The sequence below is a fragment of the Centroberyx affinis genome, unplaced genomic scaffold (assembly GCF_046629955.1).
Source record: "Centroberyx affinis isolate AG114_WGS23_722 - 3 ecotype Tasmania unplaced genomic scaffold, CSIRO-AGI_Caff_v1 ptg003407l_1, whole genome shotgun sequence".
Classification (NCBI taxonomy): domain Eukaryota; kingdom Metazoa; phylum Chordata; class Actinopteri; order Beryciformes; family Berycidae; genus Centroberyx; species Centroberyx affinis.
The window spans coordinates 54,481-79,180 of NW_027281386.1; the positions used below are offsets into that span (position 1 = coordinate 54,481).

General features: G+C 41.7%; 1 protein-coding gene across 1 annotated transcript in view; it reads right to left on the bottom strand.

The window, feature by feature from the left end:
• The window catches only part of LOC139660867 (ATP-binding cassette sub-family C member 8-like), a gene marked incomplete at its 5' end in the record, with an annotated part of 54,864 nt that overhangs the window by 16,296 nt on the left and 13,868 nt on the right, over positions 1–24,700 (bottom strand). Inside the window, 11 exons of the mRNA XM_071539125.1 lie at positions 2,574–2,672; positions 3,234–3,272; positions 6,286–6,318; positions 10,702–10,807; positions 10,936–11,008; positions 11,578–11,763; positions 12,027–12,141; positions 14,692–14,837; positions 15,483–15,523; positions 16,922–17,084; positions 18,172–18,306. Of these exons, the coding sequence (XP_071395226.1) occupies positions 2,574–2,672; positions 3,234–3,272; positions 6,286–6,318; positions 10,702–10,807; positions 10,936–11,008; positions 11,578–11,763; positions 12,027–12,141; positions 14,692–14,837; positions 15,483–15,523; positions 16,922–17,084; positions 18,172–18,306 (1,136 nt within the window). The remainder of the gene's footprint in view (positions 1–2,573; positions 2,673–3,233; positions 3,273–6,285; positions 6,319–10,701; positions 10,808–10,935; positions 11,009–11,577; positions 11,764–12,026; positions 12,142–14,691; positions 14,838–15,482; positions 15,524–16,921; positions 17,085–18,171; positions 18,307–24,700) is intronic.

Genomic DNA, 24,700 nt, shown 5'->3' on the forward strand with positions numbered 1-24,700 from the left:
CAGCTGCTGATACTTACAGAAGGAAACTATGGTCCTGTAGTAGAGGTCCTTGGTGTTGGTTCACTGTCTGGATAATACATTCATTTGAATCACACAAAGCATTATCTGAGAGCCCATATACTGTGAAAATATGCACAATGTCTTGGGTATTTATTGCTTATATGAATACATGCCCGGACCCATAAAAATCTCGCCATACTGATGCTGCACAGAACAGAAACATGGATAATATCTGCTGCTATGAAGAAATGCAGCAGCCTCTGTGGTTGAACTTGAAAGATATTGCCCTGGGCAGCTGACCAGACTTGGTTCATCAACAGACAGAGACAGAATAAATAGATGAGAGGCAGAGAGAGGTGCAGCATGATGGCACAGAGAGAGCGTGAAGCACAGGACAGGACAGGACTGGAAACAAATTTCGGCCCTGCGGCTGCCATTGTTTTGCCTTCGCTAGCCCACCCATCCATTCATCCATTCATCCATTCATCCATTTGACTCAGGACTCAGGACAGATCGTCGGCTTGAAGCCAGTATGGAAAACAACACTGCATTTGTCACTCATTACATTTAACTTTCTAAAATGAAATCTAGCATTGCTTTGTCTGTTTATAATCAACGACTGTTATGTGCTTTGTACAGGCCAAAAATACCTTTGTTTCAATGAAAGATTTTACAAACTAACGTACTATTTAGATATCCTAAAGACCTACAAGATGAACCAAATGCTTTGCATAAGATAAGGATGTGATATTTAACTATATATCCATGGTTAATATAAGCAAGGTAGGACACAATAAGTTAAAGGCTACAGTCAGCACAAAAAAAGGCTAAGTCAGCAGGAAACTAGAAGTCGACCTCTAAACAATGGACACACTTACAGCTAAGCCCTACTTCACAAAACGAGCCAAAAATTATGCATCAGGGGCAATGACAAAATATTCATTATCAACACTAAAGATGGTGAAACAACAACTAATTGTAAAATGTCTACTTGAAACAACTTCTCTCTTTCCAATCTGTCTCAGTCACTCACTGTCACACACCTGCACACAAAAGCTAATAAGTGGCACAGCAGCCAACACAGCAGGTTACGGTGCTCTTGACCAAGCAGCGTTTTTTTTTTTAAACAGCTGATGCTACAGCTCAAAAGTGTCGGCCCATCTGGATTTTGCCAGTACTGCCAGACGGCGAGCGGGATGAGACCGAGGAGACAGAGAGGAGGGTGAGCAAACATCACTATTTTATACAACATCTCCACAGCAACAAAGCACAGCGCTCCATTAAATGTCTTTTCTATAGACAGTCCATTAGGCCCAGAGAGAGAGCCTGGCTACTACCATAAATGTGGACAACCGACCTTTCAGCAAGACCATTTGTTGTGAGGATGAGTTTGTTTGAGTGTGTTTGTGTGTGTGTGAGTCAGAAAGAGCAAACGAGTGTGTGTTTGATTGTGCCCAGGCAGGCGAAAAGCAGCATATGGTGTTGTGCCAGGGGTGGATGAAATAGTAGAGGCACCGCACAGCGTCAAAAGGGGAAAACAGAACCACAGGTCGGACAACTTTTGGGTGTCTCAGTGTCACAACCTTTTAGCTGGGAAGCTACCAACTGGCTTCTTTTCCTGGAACACTCAAAGTGTTCTATACATTCCAACCTTTATTTAACCAAGCCTGTTGACGACATTTCAATTTACTGCAAACAACTTGGAGAGCAGTGAGGTTGATGTCTTTGTCTTGGCTTAACAACTTGGCTTGACATAATACTGACTGCTCTATTATCATTAACAACTCTGGCTGCCATATTATAGTAGTAATACCTAAGACAGCAAACTGTACTGCAATTATGGGTGTAACTTAGAGCTGCAATGATTTATCGATTAATCGATTAGTTGTCAACTATTAAATTAATCGCCAACTATTTTGATAATCGATTAATCGGTTTGAGTAATTTTTTTAAGAAAAATAAGTCAATATTCCCTGATTCCAGCTTCTTAAATGTGAATATTTTCTGGTTTCTTTACTCCTCTTTGAAAGTAAACTGAATATCTTTGGGTTGTGGACAAAACAAGACATTTGAGGACGTCATCTTGGGCTTTGGGAAACACTGATCCACATTTTTCAACATGTTCTGACATTTTATAGACCAAACAACTAATCGATTAATCGAGAAAATAATCGACAGATTAATCAACAATGAAAATAATCGTCAGTTGCAGCCCCAGTGTAACTGATGCAATACCCGTTTTTGTTATTACAGTGTTTTTGCACTGTTTTTATGCAAATACTATGCCTTGCCTTGTACCGTCTGCAGCAACAGCGTAGTTATAATCAGAGCAATAATGAATGAAGGGTAGTATAGCTCCTTGGTTATTACAAGAGTTGGTATGCAACTAATAAAGCATGGCTATAAGCAGCTGCATCATTGCATCACGGACCAATCACACTGCTTGGCTGAAACTATTCGCTGTGATATGTAAGTTACCCTACAGTAATGCACCAGGGCTTCATTCTAAACAGATGTAACTATCATTAAAGTCCAACTTTTTAAATTCTTGCTGCACTGGCTGGTGGGCTCACCTGGGTTTGATCATTGGCATCTCAAAGGTGATGTTCTCCACCAGGGTGGCGTTCAGCAGCCAGGGCTTCTGGGAAGCGTAGGCCACAGAGCCTCTCTTCCTACCAGAAGTGTCAAACACAGTGTCAAACACACATGGCAATCTGCTTTGCGTGTTAAAAGACATAGACATAGACAAAGATATACATACTGTAGTTTATGTCTTTATCTGTCTGTAGCTCCTTTCACACATGCAGGCAATTTTACGGGTTTCATGTGTGAAAGGGCCATTCGTTTCATACATGATAACAAGGAAATCGTTTGCTAGAACCGACCTATTCTTACATTAACTAACTTCCCCTCAGCTTGCCTGGCATACTGCACCTCAGTGACTGATGGCCCTGCACTCCTCATCCTCAGATGCTGCCAGTGACGCACAAGAATACTTCCAGCCCACAGAGGAGCCGGTTCAGAGATTGCAAATGAGCGTGTTGTATTTATGAAGTTGATATGCTATTCAGGGTTCAGGGGAACAATAGCCAAGTCGAGGGGAATATCTTGTTCTCTATTATCCTGCTGCTTCAGTGAATTTCTAAATAACCATGAGAACTGCTACTCTGTTCTGCCCTGCTGATAACGGTGAAACGTCGCCACAAAGACCATCTGGTGTTGTGTGAGCTTACCTGATATCTCCGTCACCGGCTGCATCCCTGTCTGTGGGACTGTAGAGACCATGTCAAACACACACACACACACACACAGACACACACACACACACACACACACACACACACACACACACACAAAGACACACACACCAAGACATTAGATATACAATACTGTATCCATGGTATTAACAGGTTATTATCGTGATAATCACCAAATCCACCTTATTCCTATAATAATTCACACACCCACACCCTCACCGTGGTGATAATGCCTTTACTCAGCAACCCAAACAGAAACAGGCGACCACTGCCCTACATGAACACGTCTATCATTAGCTGTGATGTTATCTTTCCTAAAAATAACTCCCTCTCCCCATTTGTTCCTGTAATTTGCTGATGCAGAAATCAGCATCATCCAGCCATCTGGACTCTTGACACATTCAGTTATCAGAAGATCTGATTCCAACAGCCGAGATTAGTCAACACAAGGTTCATGGCATCCCTGTCCCTCACGGCAAGGGTAAGTTACCCTTTTAAAGAGAGCCAGGCTGTTTGTGGTCAGAAAGCAGGAAGGTATTTTTTGGCATTTGTTTTGCATTTTATTATTATACAGCTCAAAGTAGAGAGAGACAGGAGAGATTGAAGAGAGAGAGGGGAATGACATGCCACAAAGGTCCTGGGCCAGATCCAAACCCAGGACGTTGAGTTTGGTACGTCCTTTGGACCACTAAGCCACCATGACGCCCCCAGGATGTTTTGGCACACACCCACGAATGCACACACACGTCCCTGCATGCATGCGCACACACACACACACACACACACACACACACACACGTACACGTGCGTGCACGTACATGCAAACATACACACACACTATATTCACAGCACAATACACAACACTAAGGCAACAGAGGTGATTACGACTGTCCCATCTTAGTCGCAGGGGGTTTTACTCCACTAAGACTTTTTCAACTGACTTGTTGGTTTTAATTTTATTTTTAATAAGTGTTAATAAGTTTCATAAGCATTTATCTCTGGCATCAGAATAATATTGAAAATGTGTTGGCCTTCTTTGATCTAAATGATGGATCTAAATGACCTCTTGGCAAGGGGAAAATAATGTGGGAGAAGCAGTCTGCAGACTTGTCTATCAAATGGAGCGTTTGATATGTTTTATAGTGAGATACTGGCCATACTGGTTTGCCATACAGTAAAAAAAATCATAAAAGAACTGCCAAAGCCATCTATTATTAAGTGATTTATCTGATCAGTCCAGGGAACTAAAGCTAATAGCAATGGGAAAATAGGTTCAGGAGGGCAATTTGATAACTTCGGTCATCTTTATTGGCCTGCATTTCGGAGAAAGCTCCTTTTTCAGGGCATACTGCTGTTTTCCATCGCTATGGGACGATCTGATGAGTTGAAAGGTAGAATCATTTTAGTGTGGGACGGCCCTAGAGGTGACAGAGGCTCGTTGAGAGAGACTGAGGGATTGGAGAATGTTACCGAAGTGACACACATTATGTGTTAGCCTGCCTCACTGCCTAGTGCGGATAAGGCAGTGGTGTCGATCCACTGATCCTGACCAAAGCTCCTCTCACTGACAACAAGCCCAAGGCCGAGAGATGAGATGACAACATTCCTCACACTCCTGAATTAAAACCAGGCTCCGACATTGAGACATAACTAGAACCTAGATCAGGCAATGGAAGCAAAGCTCAAGTCACCAGGAAAAATACTCTATTTGAGCACTGTCACAGGGCAGTGGGTTTTCTAAATGATAACACATGCAGATACTGAATAGCTAAAAAATAATGTGGTTGAAATTAATTTGTTGGTGTAAAAGGAATGATAGCTATACAGTTTAGAAGTATTATGTGAGTAAGCTTTCAATTTAAATGTTATGTGGCCACGACACAATTAATATTTTAGCAGAACCACTTATATGAATAAGACATGAGATCTAAAATGTCTCGGGCATGAAGATGCAAAATTATTCTTTGAAACGATGTTGCATAATTGCTAGGGTGGAAAACATTTTAATGAAATTAATTCTTACCTTGGCATAAAATTGAAAAGCAGTGAGTTTTGTAGAACATGCAACAGTATTCTGTTCACATGTTGCACATCAAAACTGTTTCTATCCACTGTGTCCCATGACATGTTACAGGAATTTAACATTAGGTATACATTTAATTTATTTAATGTAATTAGTGTATATTATACACTAAACTGTGCACTGACTGGACTATATAAACATAGGTGAGGCCAAACAAAGGTATTCACAGTTTATATCATTATTCTGATGGTTTCTGTATGTTGTGAATAGATGTCCAGGTTTCTGTGGGCACACAGACACAAACACAAACACACACACACACACATGCACACACAACCTCACAAAATGACACTGTTAATATACACACAGCAGGGGGTTAATGTTTTAACCATCCGGTCAGACAGAGATGGGGGCATCAGCCATCAGCCAGTCAAATGTCAGTGTGTGATACCCTGTTGCCCAAAGCAGGGTGACATAGACACCTGTGTGTGTGCGTGTGTGTGTGCGTGTGTGTGTGCGTGTGTGTGTGTGTGTGTGTGTGTACTTGAGGACCCTCTGACAGACAGCAGTCATGTGAATGACAGAAGGCCAGCTGGGCTGCACAGACAGTGACATACAGTGTGCAGAAACGTCCCCATTATTTACGTACGCCAAACCAATGACAAGTATGAATTGTCAACAAAGCTCTACTTATAATAGAGATCTATTGTGTTCACTATTGTTTGTGTGCTGTTTGTGTTTGTGTGCTACATACAATAGCAATATCAGATATCCTTTCCCTGATTAAAATAGGCTACTACAGTATATTTGCAGCTTTTAAAATGTTCCACTAACCCATGCTATAAAAATTACCAATGTCTTTGACTCAGACTGACTCAAAGTTAGTTCCAGAGAGCCAGTCTGAGTTTGAAATTCTGAAATTTTCCTCTAAGGTCCAACTAAAAACAAACGAGTTAGGATCTTGGTTTATTTGTTTGTCTTTCCCTCTTTATTCGGAAGACTCACCTTTCATCGCCCTCAGACTCCAGGCTTGGCAGGCTGCAGAGAAAATGGAGAAAAGGCAATTACTTGAGTTGTTCATCGGGAGTCTACGACTGCTACTTTGTCCTAGAAGTATAAAATGACTTTACTTAATTTCCAATAAAATCAACAAGGCCAAGGGAATTTCTGAAAGTCTAGTGACTTAAATTGAAAAGGCCTTAAAACATAAAATTCATTCAGCACCATTCCTTTCAGCCTAATTTTACACCCCCTACAAAGCACACACACACACGCACACACACACACACACACACACACACACACAACCACTCACACTCACAGAAACCTAAAGCTAAAATTCACCAAGATCTGATTGGCTGTTTGTGGCTTTGCACATGCCCAGTAGAAGCTGTGGTGTGTATTTTTATCTTTGACAAGTTGACACTTCTCCCAGAGGTCCTGAGAAGGTGATTTCAATCAGCCTGACTACGACCAGAGAGTTCAGGCTGATTCACATCAGTTTACACCAGCAGCTTTCAAAATGGCAGCCATGACAGACGACACCGCAGGATATCACAGCTGTTAGGAAGTGGTATGGTGAGTGAGTATGGTGGCAAACAATGTCAGCTATTTTATTTAAGAGGTGTCGAACAAAATAAGCCCTATAGATAAGGGCACCTAAGAGTTTGTAAAAAAAAAAAAAAAGGTGCATACTGAAGTGGCATAATGCATTAAAGCATTAAAGCATCAGTGTTTTTGACTTTGAGTTCACCAGCAGGTCCTTTTGAATTCTTAATCCAAAAGTTACAGAATTAACCTGAGCATTACAGAAATAGTAACTTAAGAAGTTACAAGTGTTTCCAGTGTTTATAATTGAAGGGCATTTCATCAATCATGATGGCTGTTGTTGAGCAATTTTTTTAACAATGCACTGAGAAACGCCTAGCCCCTAAGAAAATCACCTCATCAGGCCTCATCACCTCATCAGCTAATGTCGCCTAAAAGGGTCTAAAGTTGGTGCTCTGAAATGGCCGGCTGATTGTCTTATCATGCTGCCATCATAAAAACAGGGTAATCACGCTGGAGTTGATGACTTGTAGCTTTCATCTCTCCCATCCCACCAAGGGATATTTCCTCTTCATGCCAGTCAGGACTTTCAAGGACCTAAGGTCATGTTAAAGGGGAATACATGAGGGAATATTACCAGACGGTTTCTATCAGCAGCAAGAAATGCCTAGAGGTGAAAAGGCTAATCATCAAAGCCAAGTTAAATAGGATCACATCCTGTATTAAAAAGATGCCGATGCCATCACAGCGATAAAGAAACTTCCCACAGTTTCTAATTGTCTTTCTAACTGTCTTTAGAAAACAAACACCCATCATTAAAACATAAATGCACCCTAAAGATGACAGGGGGTAATGATGCATGTTCACTGTGATGACCACGCCTGATAATGACACACTCTTTGGTATCAGTGACTTAATTTTTTTTCTCTATCCATCAGCAAACACAACTCGAATCTTTTATTCATCGTATCCTCGACAAACACGGTTTAGTCTATTGTTTGATTGTATTCATTGTCATTCTGGAGATCAATAGCTAGAGACTTTCTTTGATGTACTTTTTATTATCTATTATCTACACTTTTTATTGATCCCCCATGGTGGAAATTCTCTTGCTGCTTTGACTGGATACTCAGGACAAGACACAAATAGCAGTCTACTTTAACTGGAGAGAAACCCCAGCCGCTCCCTGCATGCACTACAATCTACTTGAAATGGGAGCATGGGGGTGGGGGCAGGGGGAACAGGTGGGAGAAGGGGGGTTGCACTACTGGGTATGAAAGGTTGCACAAGGCAACAGCAAACATGTCGTCCCACACATATGATGCTGTCCCCCTCTGAGCCAATCAGTAATCAAAATCCGCTCAGCAGAGTCTGAGATAACGGACGAAGGAATGAACGAAAGGATTAAGTCTGAATGATAACCCCCCCCCCCCCCCCCAAAACTTCATTGAGGGGGACAAATGGAGTTGGCAGTTCAGGGAAGTAGTTTGAGGTTAACACTCACATTTGAATTCTGCTGGAGACTTATTAGTGGATTAGTATGTAATTCATTACAGGCTTTTTTTTAATCAGCCAGCTATCACAGTGAATAGAGAGACTAAAGACAGAAACTGTGGCCCATTTACAGGGATTTGTGATATCACATGCTGGCCCACAGGTTAAGAAAAAACAATACAGACAAATGTAGCTGAACCTGAAGCAGAACAGATACTACTCAGATAAAGAAGCTGTTAGAATAAGGCAACAGTAATACCTTCTCCCCACAAATGATAAAGTCCAAAATATGTCACCTTGTTTTGACTGCTGGTGTGCAGTGGTGAGATGCATAATTTCCCCAAGTTTTGTCAGAATTGGACCAGTGGTGTCTGAGATAACTCCATATCTCTTCAAAATGTCTGATTAAATAGTCTGTGAGAGCTAAATGACAGCTCCTTAGTCGCTCCCAGGGGGACATGATATGTGAGAGGGTTGGCGCCAGGCGGGGTGTACAATCCAGCCCAATATCAGAATATGTGCCAGCTTGACCCTGGCATGGGGACAGAGGATGTGTGTGTGTGTGTGCGTGTGTGTGCGTGTATGTGTGTGTATGTGCGTGTGCGTGTGTGCTTGGCTGCCAGGAACACAGTGACAAGGGAAACTGAACTTTGTTGACATATAGAGACGGACAGCAGTCCAATCCTGGGTAGGTGATGAGACATTCACAGCTGGCAGATCGCGGCTAATGACTCCCAGAATGCATTTCCATTTGGCTGGATTTAAGGATCTAGTTTCAGCTGTGCTATCTCAAATGTGCACTGGTTATCTCTACTGGGTTGATATTTGCAGAAACCCATGACTGGCCATCCACATTTGGTAGAAGGATTAAGCCTCACTCAGCAAGGTTTACGAAGAGCAATGAAGATTTATGTCCAGTTCACCGTGTTCCAGTTGTCTTAGTCTGCGTTTTGACTTATCAGAGGAAGTGGTCAAGTGGGCTATTTTTAAACTACACAGAACTCTATCTGAACGGGTAATTATCTACTGCAACAGTCCAAGCAAATGATCATGATCAGTGGTCACTGACAGTCATTGAACCAGCTGCATATCACAGCCAATAACTCAAAACTTCATCAATCTAAACCTCAGAAAGAATTTATCTAAATGGGCAAAGAATGAAATATTCAGAGATATAATATTACAGTGAGTATGTTTGAAATTATAATGTTGAGGGCATTTTGGGATGTTTTCCCAGGTGCATTTGTTATTTGACTGATTGTGGGCCGTTGATTCAACGAAAGCGCTCCTACCTCGCTCCATTCCTCGACACAGAGTTCTCCTTTTCCTCTACGCTCCTTCCCCCAACCATAAAAAAGAAAAGCTGCAGTCTCAGCTCGATTTAAGTGACCTACAAATCCAGTTACATTATATTGCCATGGTAAGGGGGCATGTGCAGGGCTAGCTTTGATGCTAATTACATTGCCCTGTCAGGGACTAAGAATTTATCACTGCCCAAAACACATAAATAAATGACCCAACCTTCCCTGACAGACCAATTACCAGAGAGATTTGGCAATGCACTAGACATAAGGTCACACTACGTGGAGAGGGAAAAGATACCATGATATCGACCAGTGATCTGGCTCTCTGTGGGGAGCAATTCACTTCAAGTTAACCTTTCACCTTTAAACTGAAATTCATTTGAAGAGCAACCATAGAACATATATGGGATTCTCTGAGGGTAAAAATCTGATGTTGCTTTATAATTGGGGGAAGTGGTTGATATACTGGTGTGACTGCTGTGCAGGTTAGTGAGAGACTAGTGCTTCCTCATTGAGGGTAAATCCTTAAGCACACAGAGCTTGATTTCTATCAGGCATTGGAGACACTGAACCACAGTATATAAAAAGATCAGAGTGAAACCATGAACGATGAACAAACAATGCATAATTATTCTGCAGCTATCTAGCAACCTGATGTTTGAAGGATAATTCCAGTTATTTCCAACCTGGGTCTTATTTTCCTAGTTTTTGCCATCATGCCAAATGATTTCTGATCAAAATGTCATCAGTTAGTCACACTGTAGAGCTACGTACCTCACAGTCTGCAGAGAGCGCTGCTCTCCAATACAATCTAACGGGGCAAAGGGAAACTCAAACAGTCTAAAAAAGCGGTTAAACGCTCTTTTAGTTTACGTAATTGATAATATGTAGATCAGAATCGATCAGCATCATGGCAAAAACTAGGAAAAGAAGGCCCATGTTGAAAATAACTACAATTATTCTTAAAGGAGGATCATTTGTTGTCCCAAAATGCAACAATTCAATGATAGATAGATAGATAGATAGATAGATAGATAGATAGATAGATAGATAGATAGATAGATTTGTAACTGACCTATTCCAGTTGACCGTCCCTGAAACTCTCTGCATCTCGCCCAGCGCTGCCAGCAACAGAGATGACTTCCCACAACCCACCTGGCCCACAATCATCGTCAGCTGACCTGAGAGATTTGTAGAAGAGAAGGAAAGGAAGGAAACAGAAAGTGAAAAAATAGAAAGAGAAGTGGAAAATGGGATAAAGAAATAAAGAAAAAACAAACAGATTCTACATTCGCTGACTGCTGCTCACCAAATGGAATCTTGATGTCCACATTAGATAGCGTTGGCGGCCCGTCGGTCCAGGTGAAATAGCCGCTAGTGATCTGAGGAAAACATGCAGGCGTCAAACAAAGATTAAATCACTGTTCAATAATGAGTCAAAATGGCAAACTGAAGCAGTTAGAAGAACCTTGACAGAATACTGATGAGGACTAAAATCCTGCATACCAATTCATCCATACATAAATATATACACAGTACACACATATTGTACATAAATACATTTATGCATATATAATTTTTTTCATTCATTGTCTCCCACGCAATGAAAATATGAACAGTCATAATTTCTATACCACTAGTCTGATTTTGACTTAGTGGGATGATGCATCTTGGCGCTGTGTTCCAGCGTTTACAAATTTACATTGATCAGCCTAATGGGGGAGCAATAATTAAAAGTCGAAATGTTCAACTCAAATGTGATATCTCAGACACCACCAGTCCGATTTAGTCTGTATGATGGCCCGAGAGGTGCCTGCATCATTTGTGGGGGACAAGTTTACTGTTTCCTTGTTTTTCTATTCTTTTGATCCATGCAGCCTTATCACTTCTCTCTCTCTCTCTCTTTCTCTCACTCACTCACTCACTCACTCACTCTCTCTCTCTCACCCACCTTGATACAGATGTCGTGGTCCACATCCTGAAAGGGTCCATCCCCCTCGTGGTCCCCCTGTGAGCTGTAGTTATTCCAGTCGTCCCTCGGGGGGCGCTTCCTGTTTACCACCTTCAGGGGCTGGTGGTGTCGGGAGGAAGAGGAGGAGGAGGAGGAGGAGGAGGGAGGGAATGGCTTAGAGGACGACTAGACGAGGGTTGCATAAACCCCCAGCACGAGGGAGATGGTACAGAGTGGTGATGGTGACGAGTGAGTGTGAGCGAGGTTGAGGTGGAAGGAAGACGACAAAAATGTGCAGTGAAGTGAGACTGCAACATCCAGTGGGGGAGTTAGGGACGATGTACAGTAAGTGCTGAAACACTGTACACCATGTTGCCTACAGCAAGCAGACATAGAAAAATGTGTGTGTGTGTGTGTGTGTGTGTGTGTGTGTGTGTGTGGGTGCTTACCACAGCCTGGTACTTATTTTGGTTGTGATTGCTGGAGCCGGAGGGTATGGTGGCTTTAGGCTCCTGTTCGTCTCCAATCTCGTCGCTAGAGAAAAACTCGCTAAGCTTCTGAACGCTGCGGAGGAAACAGAAAACAAAGAAACAGAGAAATCAGGTTGTGAGTAAGTTTCACATCGATAACAGATAATGAAATCTGTATTATCAATCAAGTCCATCAACAGACTGTTTACAATCAAATAAATATTAAACAACATACTATAAAAATGACAGCATTATGGATAAACCATTTATTAACTTTTACCCCATTAGACAAGGGACAAAGTTTAGGTAGAGGTTTAAAGGAAAGTGTGAACAAAAACAAATGCTGCGTTCACCCTCAGTATGGAAACAGCTACACTGATCACACAAATAGGCCTCGGTAACATGCACAGGTAATATAGATCTTCAATTAGTTCATTCTCATGTAAAGATAACAGTAGCCCCTGCCTGTTTAATGGCACATCATTCATTCAGTTGGACAGCTATGATTGGAAAATCAATGGAACATAGCTCACTGAGATTGAGCTTTATGTTTATTTCCCTTTCTCTGACTTTCTCTTTCCCTCTCTACCTCTGTCACTGTGCCTGTCTGTCTCTCTTTCTCTCTCTCTCTCTCTCTCTCTCTCTCACACACACACACACACACTGTATCTGTATATGTAATATCTCTAAATTGACTCACTTATCTCCTATTTCAGTTTTCAAAAGAGAACAAATGCTCTACTGATACTTGCAATCCACTTCCAATTCTTGTGCCTCTGCTAAGTACAACAGAAGAAGTACAACAAAATCCTCTCAATTGGATCTCATTCCCTTCACTTGGCTCATTTCATCCTTAATTACTTCAAAGTGCTTCGAATCAAAATTTCCCTTGAACTAAAGGCATACATACAGGCCGAGACATGCAGTATGCCACAGTTTACCCTGTGTGTTGGAGCGAACACACTGCGATAGTTATGTCAATACCAGCAGAGCTATGATAAGAGTATCTCCACCATTAACTGGCCTCTGCACTGACAATGGCTCATAAAATATCAATATTAAATGCCACACGCCACAGTGTGACAGCACCAGCTGGTAATAGATAAAGATAGTTGAAATGTTTTACCGTATTCATCGTATTCTGTTACATCATCACATGGCCATCTTGGTGGAAAAATAACAGGTGATAACCAGAATGACAATGACAGCCACAACCAATGAGCCAATGATGAACCAATGATGTATGTGGTAAAGCACCATATTGGTAGGAAATGCATGTGACATCATGGGAATACAATGAATACTACAATCACATAGTTCCTATTGTGAAAGTCTTAAGATGTGTTGCTAAATCAAGTGAATCTACATTATCTGGCAAAGGGTATCAGAACCCATAGTCCCAAAATAGGCATCTCAAAGGATCTTAAGCAGATTCAAGAGAGAAAGGCCATTGTTTTAAAATCAAGTGACCCAGTCCTTACACAAGCCTAGTGGTAGTAAGCGGCCTCTAGAAGCCCATTTAGAAAATGTAGAATACAGTTTGCAAGTAACCATCATATCCAAGCTGATACTGTCTCATCCAGTCACCCTCCACTCACCCCCCCCCCCCCGTATCTGATCATTTCCAAGAGGTACTAGGCAGAGATGATGCGATATTAACTGACACTTCCTTCCTCATTGCCTGTACAGGCTATAGCCCTACACACATATTCAGCCTTGACTAAGAGAAATTAGCTCTGCTTCATTGACTTCATGAGACACATCTAGGGGACTCCCATCCACTTTTCAGCGGTATGATGAAGCAGTAACTACATTCACATTTCATTTTACCAATGACTGGAGCATGGTAATTATGCATCTTGCCTAAATTGACGTTGTAACTAACAGTTTCAGGCAGTGAGTTCGATAAACATAGAATAGCTTATATGCCGATAATTTGCATTATAATTGCCCTGCGTAGATGCTATGAAAATAGTTGAAAATATATCATTCGATATATTAGCAAGTGAGCACGCAAGTAGTAATGGTGTAATCAGCCATGAGAATGACAGGATGGAGAGTTAATGACTTGTGCTGGATTAGTAGGAGCGAGAGAGAGGCTCTGTAGCAACTTAATTACAACAGATGTCTTGCCTGCCAAACTAATTGTTAACAAAGAAATAATTATATTACGGAGATAAACTGAGAGACATTTTATGATTAGAGACCAGTGTACTAAAACAACAGAGAAGTGAGGCACTTATCACCTAAATCAAGACTGATCCAATGATGCCACTGATCCACCAATATTGCCTGAAGGCCAAGTGCTCCACCCAGTTTAATCACGCTGTTCTTCAGTATTCTGCTCATTTGCCTCTGCTGTTTCAGCTCCACTCCCCATAATTCTCTCCTCATGACAATTTTAAAATCTTCTCTAACTAAACTCAATACAGGTTAACCATAATGTATTCCATCTAGCCATAAAATATTCCATCTAACCATAATGTATTCCATCTAACTGCTCATGAAGTAAAGTGTTTCCCAGTTTATCCATAGATAAGTGGAATTGTGTCGTATTGTATCCTCGTGAGGATAATGAATTAAGATACTTGCATTTGAATAAATCAAAACTTTACAATGCACTGTGGGAAAACTAGTTTCTCACCTAACAAGAGCCTTGACAGTGGAGCGCACCACGCTGGAGAGCAGGAAGAGGGGCGTGACCAGGATGTGAAAGAGGGAGAGAGAGGCAAAGGCCACAGCGGGGGACAGGTCAGCATCCTCGGAGATGTGGACATGAACCACGAAAGTCTACAGGAGAGAATGACACAGGTTAGTCATAAGAGCATGGATTTAGTTATATGAACCTGAAGTTATGAACTCCTAACTTTTGATTGGCTGACAGTCACTCATGTCTCAAAGTCAGACATCCTGTCCAAGGTAACAGCACCTTGTGGAGAAACAGAACTCCTCTGACTGTCAACATCAATTTGCTGTTGAACTTGAAGTAGGCCTTTCAAGGGGCAATCAGTAAAAAGACGAACCATTCGTCTGAAGACCTTCGTTTGTCCTGCACTTTGGTGTCTGTCTGACATTTCAAATTTGTCACCACTCAGCTCTGCAACAGCAAAGGACCTCTATAAATACAGGCATGGTGCTGTCAGGAAAAGTGTCCACTGCGTCCCTGTGAAATGTCACTGGACATCTTACAGTCAGGCTGGCTCTTTGGTTTGCCACCAGACTGCATGGCTGCCACTGTTTAGGTCTGATCTGTCCTTTTCACTGGGGAAAAGGGGATAGGATGCACATCCACCTAACTGATTAACTCCATCTACAGTATATCTAGACAGAAAGATAGGCAGATCCCTACTTTAAATGTGAGGGTGGATAATTGGCATCTCCTGAATCGCACACATTTATTGCACAGATTTAATGGCAGGACTGGAATTGACTCACCGTCAAAACAGCTGCGATGGGAATAGCTGCATTCATGAATACTGAAAAGCAGAAAAGAAACACACAGCAGGGTGTGAGACACAGGAGGGCTCAGGAGCTGTATGATACTGATGGTTTTTCCAGGAGGTTAAACAGTGAACATAAACAATATAATGTACAAAATAACAGTTTATTTTTTCCTGGCACTGGGTTTTTTTGTGAAGACCTCCTTGATGAGATCCATTACTACATTCTCACAAACAAGCTTATTCACATCAAGTAATGTAAGGTTTTGTTCACAGGAACACAGCAGATCATGAAACAAGCATATCATCACTGTCAGGTCAAAACCTTGTAACTCTAATTTTGGTGATTTTAAAATTTTAACTTCAACTGAAGGATTACTTGGTTCTCTATGGGATGAGAAAATTCTACGACACCTTGGTGTTATGAAACCTTTGCAAAAGCCTTTAGATAAACTCAAAAATGCATGGTTGTCAAGGTAAAATCAAGGCTGTTTTTGTTAGTTCCTGAAAAGTTGACACTTTGCAGATACAAGGTTTTCACCTGATAACAGCCAGATTCAAGTAGAGTCTGTGCAGTGAAGAAGCCTCAGCACTGAGTCATTGTTACATAACTTTGGCTGCCTCTCTCTGGACTACAAATAGATCCACACAGCTGCCTCTTTGATCTACGTCTCAAAGCCTTTTTATCCAAAATTACTGGCATGACCCAGAATGCAATTTATAGACCCTGACCACATGAACAACACCGTTTGTACTTCCTCATCAAAAGGCCTTTTCAGTATACTGACCTTGACAAATGTTTTAATGGGAAAAGATATTCTTAATCGATTAAAATTCCAGTTTTGAATGAGTATTCACATAGAAAATGCTATCCACCAGTGGGGAGGGCAACATTTGTGCTTCAGTATGGATTGGATTTATTGTGTTGACATTGTCAACACAGCATGTATGTGAGTAGTTAATGTAATGGGCTTAGCCAGGTAGTAAATTATGATGCATTCAGTATACTGTATATTGTAGAGTCTGTGAATATTGCTTTTAGTCCTAGACAGTCTATCACTTTAACGTATTGGTTCGTCACAGGACTGGAGTGGAGCAGAGTGTGGCGACTGTTTTTCTGTGGGTGTTGAAGAAGATAAGGTGGCCTATCTGTAGAAAACAAATAAGCATTGCATTTGTCAAGTAAACAATGATGTAGCGTAAAGACTATTTTTCTCGTGAATGTGTTTTCTGACGTACCTACATTCTACATTCAGGAAGCATTTTTATTCTCTTCAAATCCACTAATGGAAACACACCTAATAAGCTAATTTTACTTTGTTGCAACATTTTGAAAGTTCACATAAAATTTGCTTCGACAGCTGGATAGAATCATGGCAAATGTAAGCCTAAATATCTCCAGACACTGTGGGCAGAGGAGACAAAGTGGCATACTGGATATGGATGTGTAGAGGGCAAAGGCCTGCAGGCTGGTGAGCTCCTTGCCCCTGGTCTCATCCACACTGTCACAGAAGATGTGTTCCCACGCATAGAGCTTCAACAGCTTGATGCCCCGCAGTAACTCATTGGTCTTCTTTAGACGCTCGCTGGAGTATTCCTGAAGGGGGACAGACGGGCTTTGATTACACTAATTATCAATTGATGCATCAAGGAAAGTAGACTTCCATGGCTTGGTGACTGCCTCCACACATACTGTACACAGACACACACACACTAACACACACACACATGCAGAGATATATTATAAGAGGGGTACCAGAGGGCAACATAAGCACTATTATGATTCTATTATCTGTGTGCAATTGCCACTACAAATATCTAAACTATCAAACCAAAGTGTTTGTGGAGCATCAAGTCCTGCTCCACAGTATCATGGGCAGTATAACAGTATCAGTACAGTACATTAGAGTAGCTTTATTGAATGGTAGCTTGAGGGCAATTGGAAAGAGAAGAACACAAAGGCACTCTGTAAGATTAACATATCGTGTGTGAATAAAGACAAATTGTTCTGTCCCCTACCTGGATCAAAGCTATTATTCACCAAGGAGATAATGAACATTATTTCAGGTGTCTGGCTGAGTGTTTGTGTGTGCGACTGTGTGTGCATATGAGATAGAGAGCATGTGCCATCATGATTCAACACTATCATTACATCCACTTCATTACCACTAGTGGGTGTGATGTGGACAAATCAATATTGACCAAGTTTGTTTGCCAAGAAGTTCTGCCTGGTCTCCTTGGTACAGAGAGGTCAGGGCCCACACACACTGAGGGAACTGTTTGCGTTTCATTTTACCATGTGAAAAGATTGGTGGGAACAGGCATTCTGGTGCAACATGGCCTTTACAAGCCAGTTTCTGGGTACTAATCAAATTGAGAATTTCTAAACTTCACTTGGGTCCAATGGAAGCCCATTTCCGCCACCTGTTAAAAAAACAATCCAGCACATAACTTTTTTTTTCATCATCAAATTAGATTTTTTTCTCAATATTATGAGTTAGTATCTCATATTTCTGAGATACTCATAGTCATACAGTCATCAATAATCTCATAAGTTTCTCATAAATATGAGAAACTAAGTAATAATATTGAGAAAAAAATCTCACATGATGATCTCACTTTTTTTTACAGGTGGCGGAAACAGGTTTCCATACATATCTGCTAAGGAGCCAATGGATACTCACCAGAGTGCTCTTTTGTGCTTGGGACAGCTTAGTGGCCACAAAGTACTGGACAGGAGCTAACACAGCGATGACGGTAGCCCCAATCAAGGCACTGATTCCCAAGAGGTAGTAGAGCAGGATCACTCCCACAATGATCTGAGAGCAGGGAGAGAGAGAGAGAGAGAGAGAGAGAGAGAGAGAGAGAGAGAGAGAGAGAGAGAGAGGGAGAGGGAGAGAGAGAGAGAGAGAGATCAGATATTAACCTTGCAGCAAGAGTCAGTTACCAAGGACACTGCTCTCCACTGATCTTGTGAGGAAAACAAAGCCTGTATGGCCACAGCGCACCGCTTTGTAGAAAGTAACGACCTCGTGCGCAACAAAGACATTCGAACGGATGCAGGGAACTTAGAGGACTTGTCATAAAAGTGACATGCAGCTTTACATTGCCACTAAATGCTCTCTTGTAGATCATTTGGTTTTGATTGGAGACACTATTATTTGATTGGAAATATATAGTATTCACATTCATATACACTCACACTCATACGCTAACATGGAAAGAAATGTGCAAAGCAGCATCTATCTAGAATCTGCTGAACTTCACAGGCAACTCCTTAGTCAATCACTGATCAATAAATTGTTGCGTGATGAATTTGATAAAATGAAGCGTAGCAATATCCTTTCAGCCTGTCTACATCTATTTATCCTCAGATGCCCAGAGTGCTGCCAGCCAGGTTGTTTAATAACCTCCATGTAACTGTCCCTGTACCCTGAGTCCGCTATAGAGATTAATGAGTGTTTCCACCTGGCCTTGGTTCCTGTCCTGCTGCCCGCCTGCTCTGACATCACAGCACCTATGCCTGATTCAGACATCCCCAGGACACACACACAAACAGATGGAGATGGATGTGACATTTCACACTTACACGCTCTCTCCTTCATCTATCACAGGGCATTTGTGCACCAGCGGAGAAGAGGTGGGGGATGAGTAGAAGAGGACATGGGGGGGTAGACATAACAGCAACGAGATATGATGTGTTTGACTTTTCTTTGTAATGATGCATTTTACCTTGGGGACTGTGTAGGGAGCTGGTTTACAAATACATCAAAGAGTTGTCTTTACGTAACTGTGACTGTATTTTTAGAATTAAACATCCAAGCCCCCACACAATCTCTTTCAGCTTGACATAACAGTGAATCACACCTGACATAACAGTGTACTGTGTCAAAACCTCACCCTACATACCACCAGCACCCTGTAATTCATCAGAGCAGCTTCCAAACTGCAGCATTTCCGTCAGCATTTAAAGGACAACTCTGACTTCTTTGGAGTTGGCCCATTAGTCACCTTACCGTATTACAGTAAGTAACACAGTAAGTGACAAGGGGATTGGAACCAAAATCATCTGTTTCTTTGGTAGATGGCTCTCTCCAATGCTAAACCATTAACATGCGCACCGGGTAGAGCTAGGCTATCTACCAGAGACACAGAGATGATTTTGGCACCAATCCTCTCGTCAGATAATGGGTAAGGTGACCAATGGGCTAAACTCATTAAAGTCAAAGGCTTAAGTCATGTAATCCTTTAATAATAAAAGCACTGGCTTCTCCCACTGCTTCAGAAATAAACAGAATCTGCCACAAAGGTAAAGAGCTATAGAAAACTACTGACATATTTGCAAACATTGGAGGTGCACTCCTGAAACATCCCTTCAGGGCAGGAGGCAGTGAAAGGGCCCAGTAGTGACTTCAGGCACAGTTTGGGGCAGACAGGTCTGTACAGCGAGAGAATACTAATGCTGCTCAGATCCACAGGAATAAAGGCGCCAGAGAGGCTGATACTGCTACCAGAGGATTTAACAGTCAGCTCCCAACCTGCTGTGTCCATCCTGCTTTCTGAACCGAAAGGATAGGTTCTGTCTAAAAGAAGTTTGGGAAGCTTGTTATAAAAAATAACGCTAACGCTTGTTTTATTACCCTGTAACTACAGCATTGTTATTTTACAAGTACATAATTACAAACCAGTTACACTGTACTTAGTGGGCTGTAAAATAAAGAGTTACCATAATAACAATCATTTCATGTGTTTTTGGTTGTTTTGTTTTGGGGTTTTTTACAGAAAACAAGTGGGACATTAAAAGTAAAATGAACTCTCTGTGAAAAAACAGCCACATGTAGAATAAATATTGATTATATTGTTAGTAATAGAGGTATAGAAAATGTTAATGGCCAACATATATTTACTAATTCCATTACACTTTCACTGCTTTAGGCAGCAGGTTACCCATAACTGCAGGAATAAAGGTGTGTTTTGAAGAAATGAGCAAAGACACTGTAACAGTAGTGTGCAAATAAATGTATTGAAATAAAATTATTGAGTTGTTCAAAGTGTATAGGAAGATGACAGGAGTTCAGAAGTGGACTGCACGTGAGAGGGCAGTCAAGCAGGGCTTTGGCTCATCTGCTTCTGTCTGGCAGGTCTGTTGGAGCGGCGTCTCTGCTGTTGCAGCCATGTTGGCAGCAGATTTCTTGTTCTTCCACCGGAATATGCGGGATAGCCAAGAAAAGAGGCCACACTTCTTCTTCTTTGGTTTTGTAGACAGGCTATCTTTGGCACTGAAACTCTGAGGTCCTGCAGGTTTGACCAGTTGGACGTGTGAAAGTGTGTTTTCCAGGGTCAGACTAGACAGATCCTTGGTGTCCTTTACAGTTTCAACCACAAGGCTTGGTGGAGCTTTGACCTCAACCTGGATGGCTGGAGCCTGGGACTCCTGAAGCCGGTTGGTTGTTCCTTCCTTCAGCAGGTGGATCAGGATGTATTCAGCAAGAGAGAAAGGGAGAGCCTCCTCTGAGGTGGGGTTATTGTCAGGTCCAGCAGAGAGGACAGTGACTTTTGCTCCCTCACAACATTCAGGTTGATGCAGGACGGTCAGAGAGCTTTCAGCAGTGGCCTCAGTCTGTGCACAGGAGTTGACCGTTTCCCTCTTGATGATAAAAGGACATTGTTCGTCCTCGTTCTCCAAGTCCTGGAGGGACAGCATCAGTTTAGAATCAGCTCTGACGATTGGCTCCCATTCAACAAGATGATCTTGTGTAGGGGCATGGTGTGCAGCGCAGGCAGCAATAAATGTAGAAGTCACTGTTGAGGAAGCATTCATGTGCTTTTCACCAAGTTCCTCCTCCTCCAGGAGGACTGAGAGAAACTGCATTAGGTGAGAATCAGTGCTGCTGACAACAGGTTCCCATTTGTCAAGCTGGTCCAGAGTCGGCCCATGCTGTGGGGAGCAGTCAACTCCAAATCTAGAGAGATGTGATGAAGCGTAGAGGAGCTCCTCACCAAATCCCTCCTCCTCCAAGTCAAAGTGGGATTTGACCAGTGGCTCCCACTCATCCAGGCAGTCCAGAGTGGATCCACAGGGTGAGCAGCAGTCAGCCACAAATCCAGATGTGTCACATGGGGGAGCATAGAGGTATCTCTTTTGAACTGCCTCCACGTGGTAGTCATTGTCAAAACCAAAGGGGGAGTGCTGAAGCTGCCACAGTCTCTCAATGATTTTGAAGTCATCAGTCATTTGAGCCTCATGGAATGGAGTCTCAACAAGGCGGAGCAGGTTGGATTGAGTCTCAACATGCTGAGCTGGGTGGATGGATGCTCCAGCATTACCTAACGCTGTGTCCTCGGTCATGAGAGGAGAGTCTTTCTCTCTGGGAGGAAGGTCTCCTTTGTCAATATCCAAGAGAAGTTTGCATGCTGATGAAGTTGCACTGGCTATTGGTTCCCATACATTGAGGCTCTTAAATCCACAAGCAGGTTTGGAGCTGAGACCAACAGCAGACTGAGGTGAAAAGTCACAGTCGAGCTCAGCAGTCACTCCAGAGAAACTAGAGGCTTCAGCATAAAGGTATTGCTCCTTGTTCAGGACTTTCGCAAACATGCAGTTGATGTTTTCATGGCGATCGTCATTGAGGGCATTGAGTCGAGCGACCATTTGCATGGATGCTGAAAGAAATGCAACGGCAACATCTTAATAATCAAATAACCATAAGGCCACCTGATGTAGCTTAATTCAAGGACAACATGCTTCATCATAGCTTCATCTTATGCCTTTCATCATAGTTTTGTTTCAACAACATCTAACTGTGAATTTACAATGTAAATCAAACAAAGGAAGAACTGGACACAAATGCAAATCCTTCAACACAAACAACTAGTCTATCCTGACCTAGTCTGTCTCTTGTTTGTCTGTTCAGCAAAATCCTCTGTACTAAACTTTTTCTGTTGAATAATACAATTATAAATACATGTGGCTTACCAAGATGGAAATCACTCTCCATGTTTTCCTTTCTAAAAGGCAGATATTGTTGAATGAATGCAACGTGAGTTTTCTTTCTCAATGTGCAGGTGAACACCGATCAGAGATGAAACTGTGAGTCTGAGTTTGTCTTCAGGTCAACTGCTCCTTTATGACACTGACATTCTAAATTCTATGAACTCTGCTGCTTTCTGTCCAGCTGCTTTATGATTCATCAGATGAAGGCAAGGTCCCAGTAAACTTTGATGACTTAGGTGTCCCACTTCGTAGATAGTTTATAAACTACATATGATTAAAAACACATACCTGAATATTTGGAATTTGTATTAAGATACCATATTTTTTATGCGGAAAACATCTATTTAATTGCTAATTCCTATATTGCACTTTCACTGTTTTAAGCCACAAGTTAGCTCACTCAAAGTTATTCATCTTCAATTCAGCTTTTCAGGTGTAGAATTAATTTTTTCCAGAACAACCTGTGCATCATACCGATGTAGTTAATAGAAAAATGGGTAGCACTTTACAATGGCCTTTTTCCAGTGCATGAACCTTTAAGCACTGATAACATTTGTTTAGTCCACCCTAATTACGTTATTGTAATTAGGGGGGACTAAACAGTTACACCATAACTACCTTATAAATCTCTCATAATTAAAAAATTGTGACCCCCTTAATTCCCAGACTTCTTGTTTTGTTACCCTGTAACGACAGCATTGTTATTTTATTAGTACCCCATAATTACAAACTAGTTACACCATAATTGGCTGTACACAGGCTGTAAAACAAAGCGTTACCAAAATAACAAATGTTTGCAGATGGTTTGTAAAAATAACTTCTCTCTATTACTGGTAAATGTTATATATGTTTGGCATTTCACTTACTGCAGGTTAGCCATATCAAAACTAGCAGCAGAATCAAAATCAAAATCAAAATGCAGAAGCTGTTGTCTGTGTTTAAGCCTTTGAACCCTTTCTCTAGAATCTGTACAGCTGAAAATACAATGAGGCAAGGATTCCCATGAACGTAGTACTGCAGGTAAGCTGAAGTGAGGCTAAATATATTTAAGGTAAACAATACTGCTAATTGAAAAATCTGGGTATGCAAAGGTCCTGTAAATGTATTGCCCATTATGTGATCATTGCTTAATGTAGTGGAACAAATATTACAAAAGTTGTGTTTTGGGTCCCGGGATTCGTTCACATACTTGGGTTTTGTCTTATGACGCATTCTATAAAGCAAATGAAATTTCACCAGACAGACCTAAAAAAAGAAAGAAAAAAGAAAAAACATGAATTGCAAGAGAGAAACTCAAGGCCTTGGGGCAGCGTTCCCTGTCGCAGAGAGATAAGAGAAGCCTCTATTCCAAATGCAATATGAGGTGCCAACAGTGGCCGCAACAATAAACCAACAGAAATAACACACAAGCAGAGGAAAACCAGCCAAACAGAAATGGAAGCAGTTTACTTCAGTATAGTGCTAAAGGCCACAGTATACTTGCTGCGGGAACGGCAAGTTTGTACTAACAAAAGGACATTTCTACAGAAAAAACGTGCCACATTGGCTTTGGCGTCCGCAGTGTGCACAGGCGTCTAATTCTTTGCTACCAGTCCACAGTGTGCGACCATCTGCAACTGGTCTAAAATTTGACATGATTGGTTGTGATGCTTTATGGAAAAGCGTCACCATTATCTTTTCTGGTTCATTGCCTTCTTTTACACCTCATTGCTAACATCTTGTGCTCAGTTCTTTCACTGAATGGTTTGGAGGCTCAGTATCTGCACCTCTATAACGGATCACACAGCTTCTAAATCCTCATATTCCCCCAGCCACCTTTGGCGCTCTTTCACCGCAGCCATTGCTGCTGCTGTTGTTCTGAGCTTTTGTCACATCTATTTCTGGTTTCCCTTGGTTACAGTTACCTCTTTGATCTTCATGCGCCCTTATTGGCATGGAGTGTAACTAAACAAACAATACGAAGCTGCAGCGAGTATACACTAACTTCTATGTGATGATGTGAGTGACTGTTTCTATTATGGGCAAGTTTGACTTGGTTTGTGCTATGTCAGACATTATAGAGGCAGGATGGGAGGCAGACACAGTGCCTGGGATAGAGCTGTGGTGAAGAAAGCAAGCAAGAAAGAGCAAGAAAGCAAGAAAGCAAGCAAGAAAGAAAGAAAGCAAGAAAGAAAGAAAGAAAGAAAGAAAGAAAGAAAGGCTAAAATAAACTTCAAGAA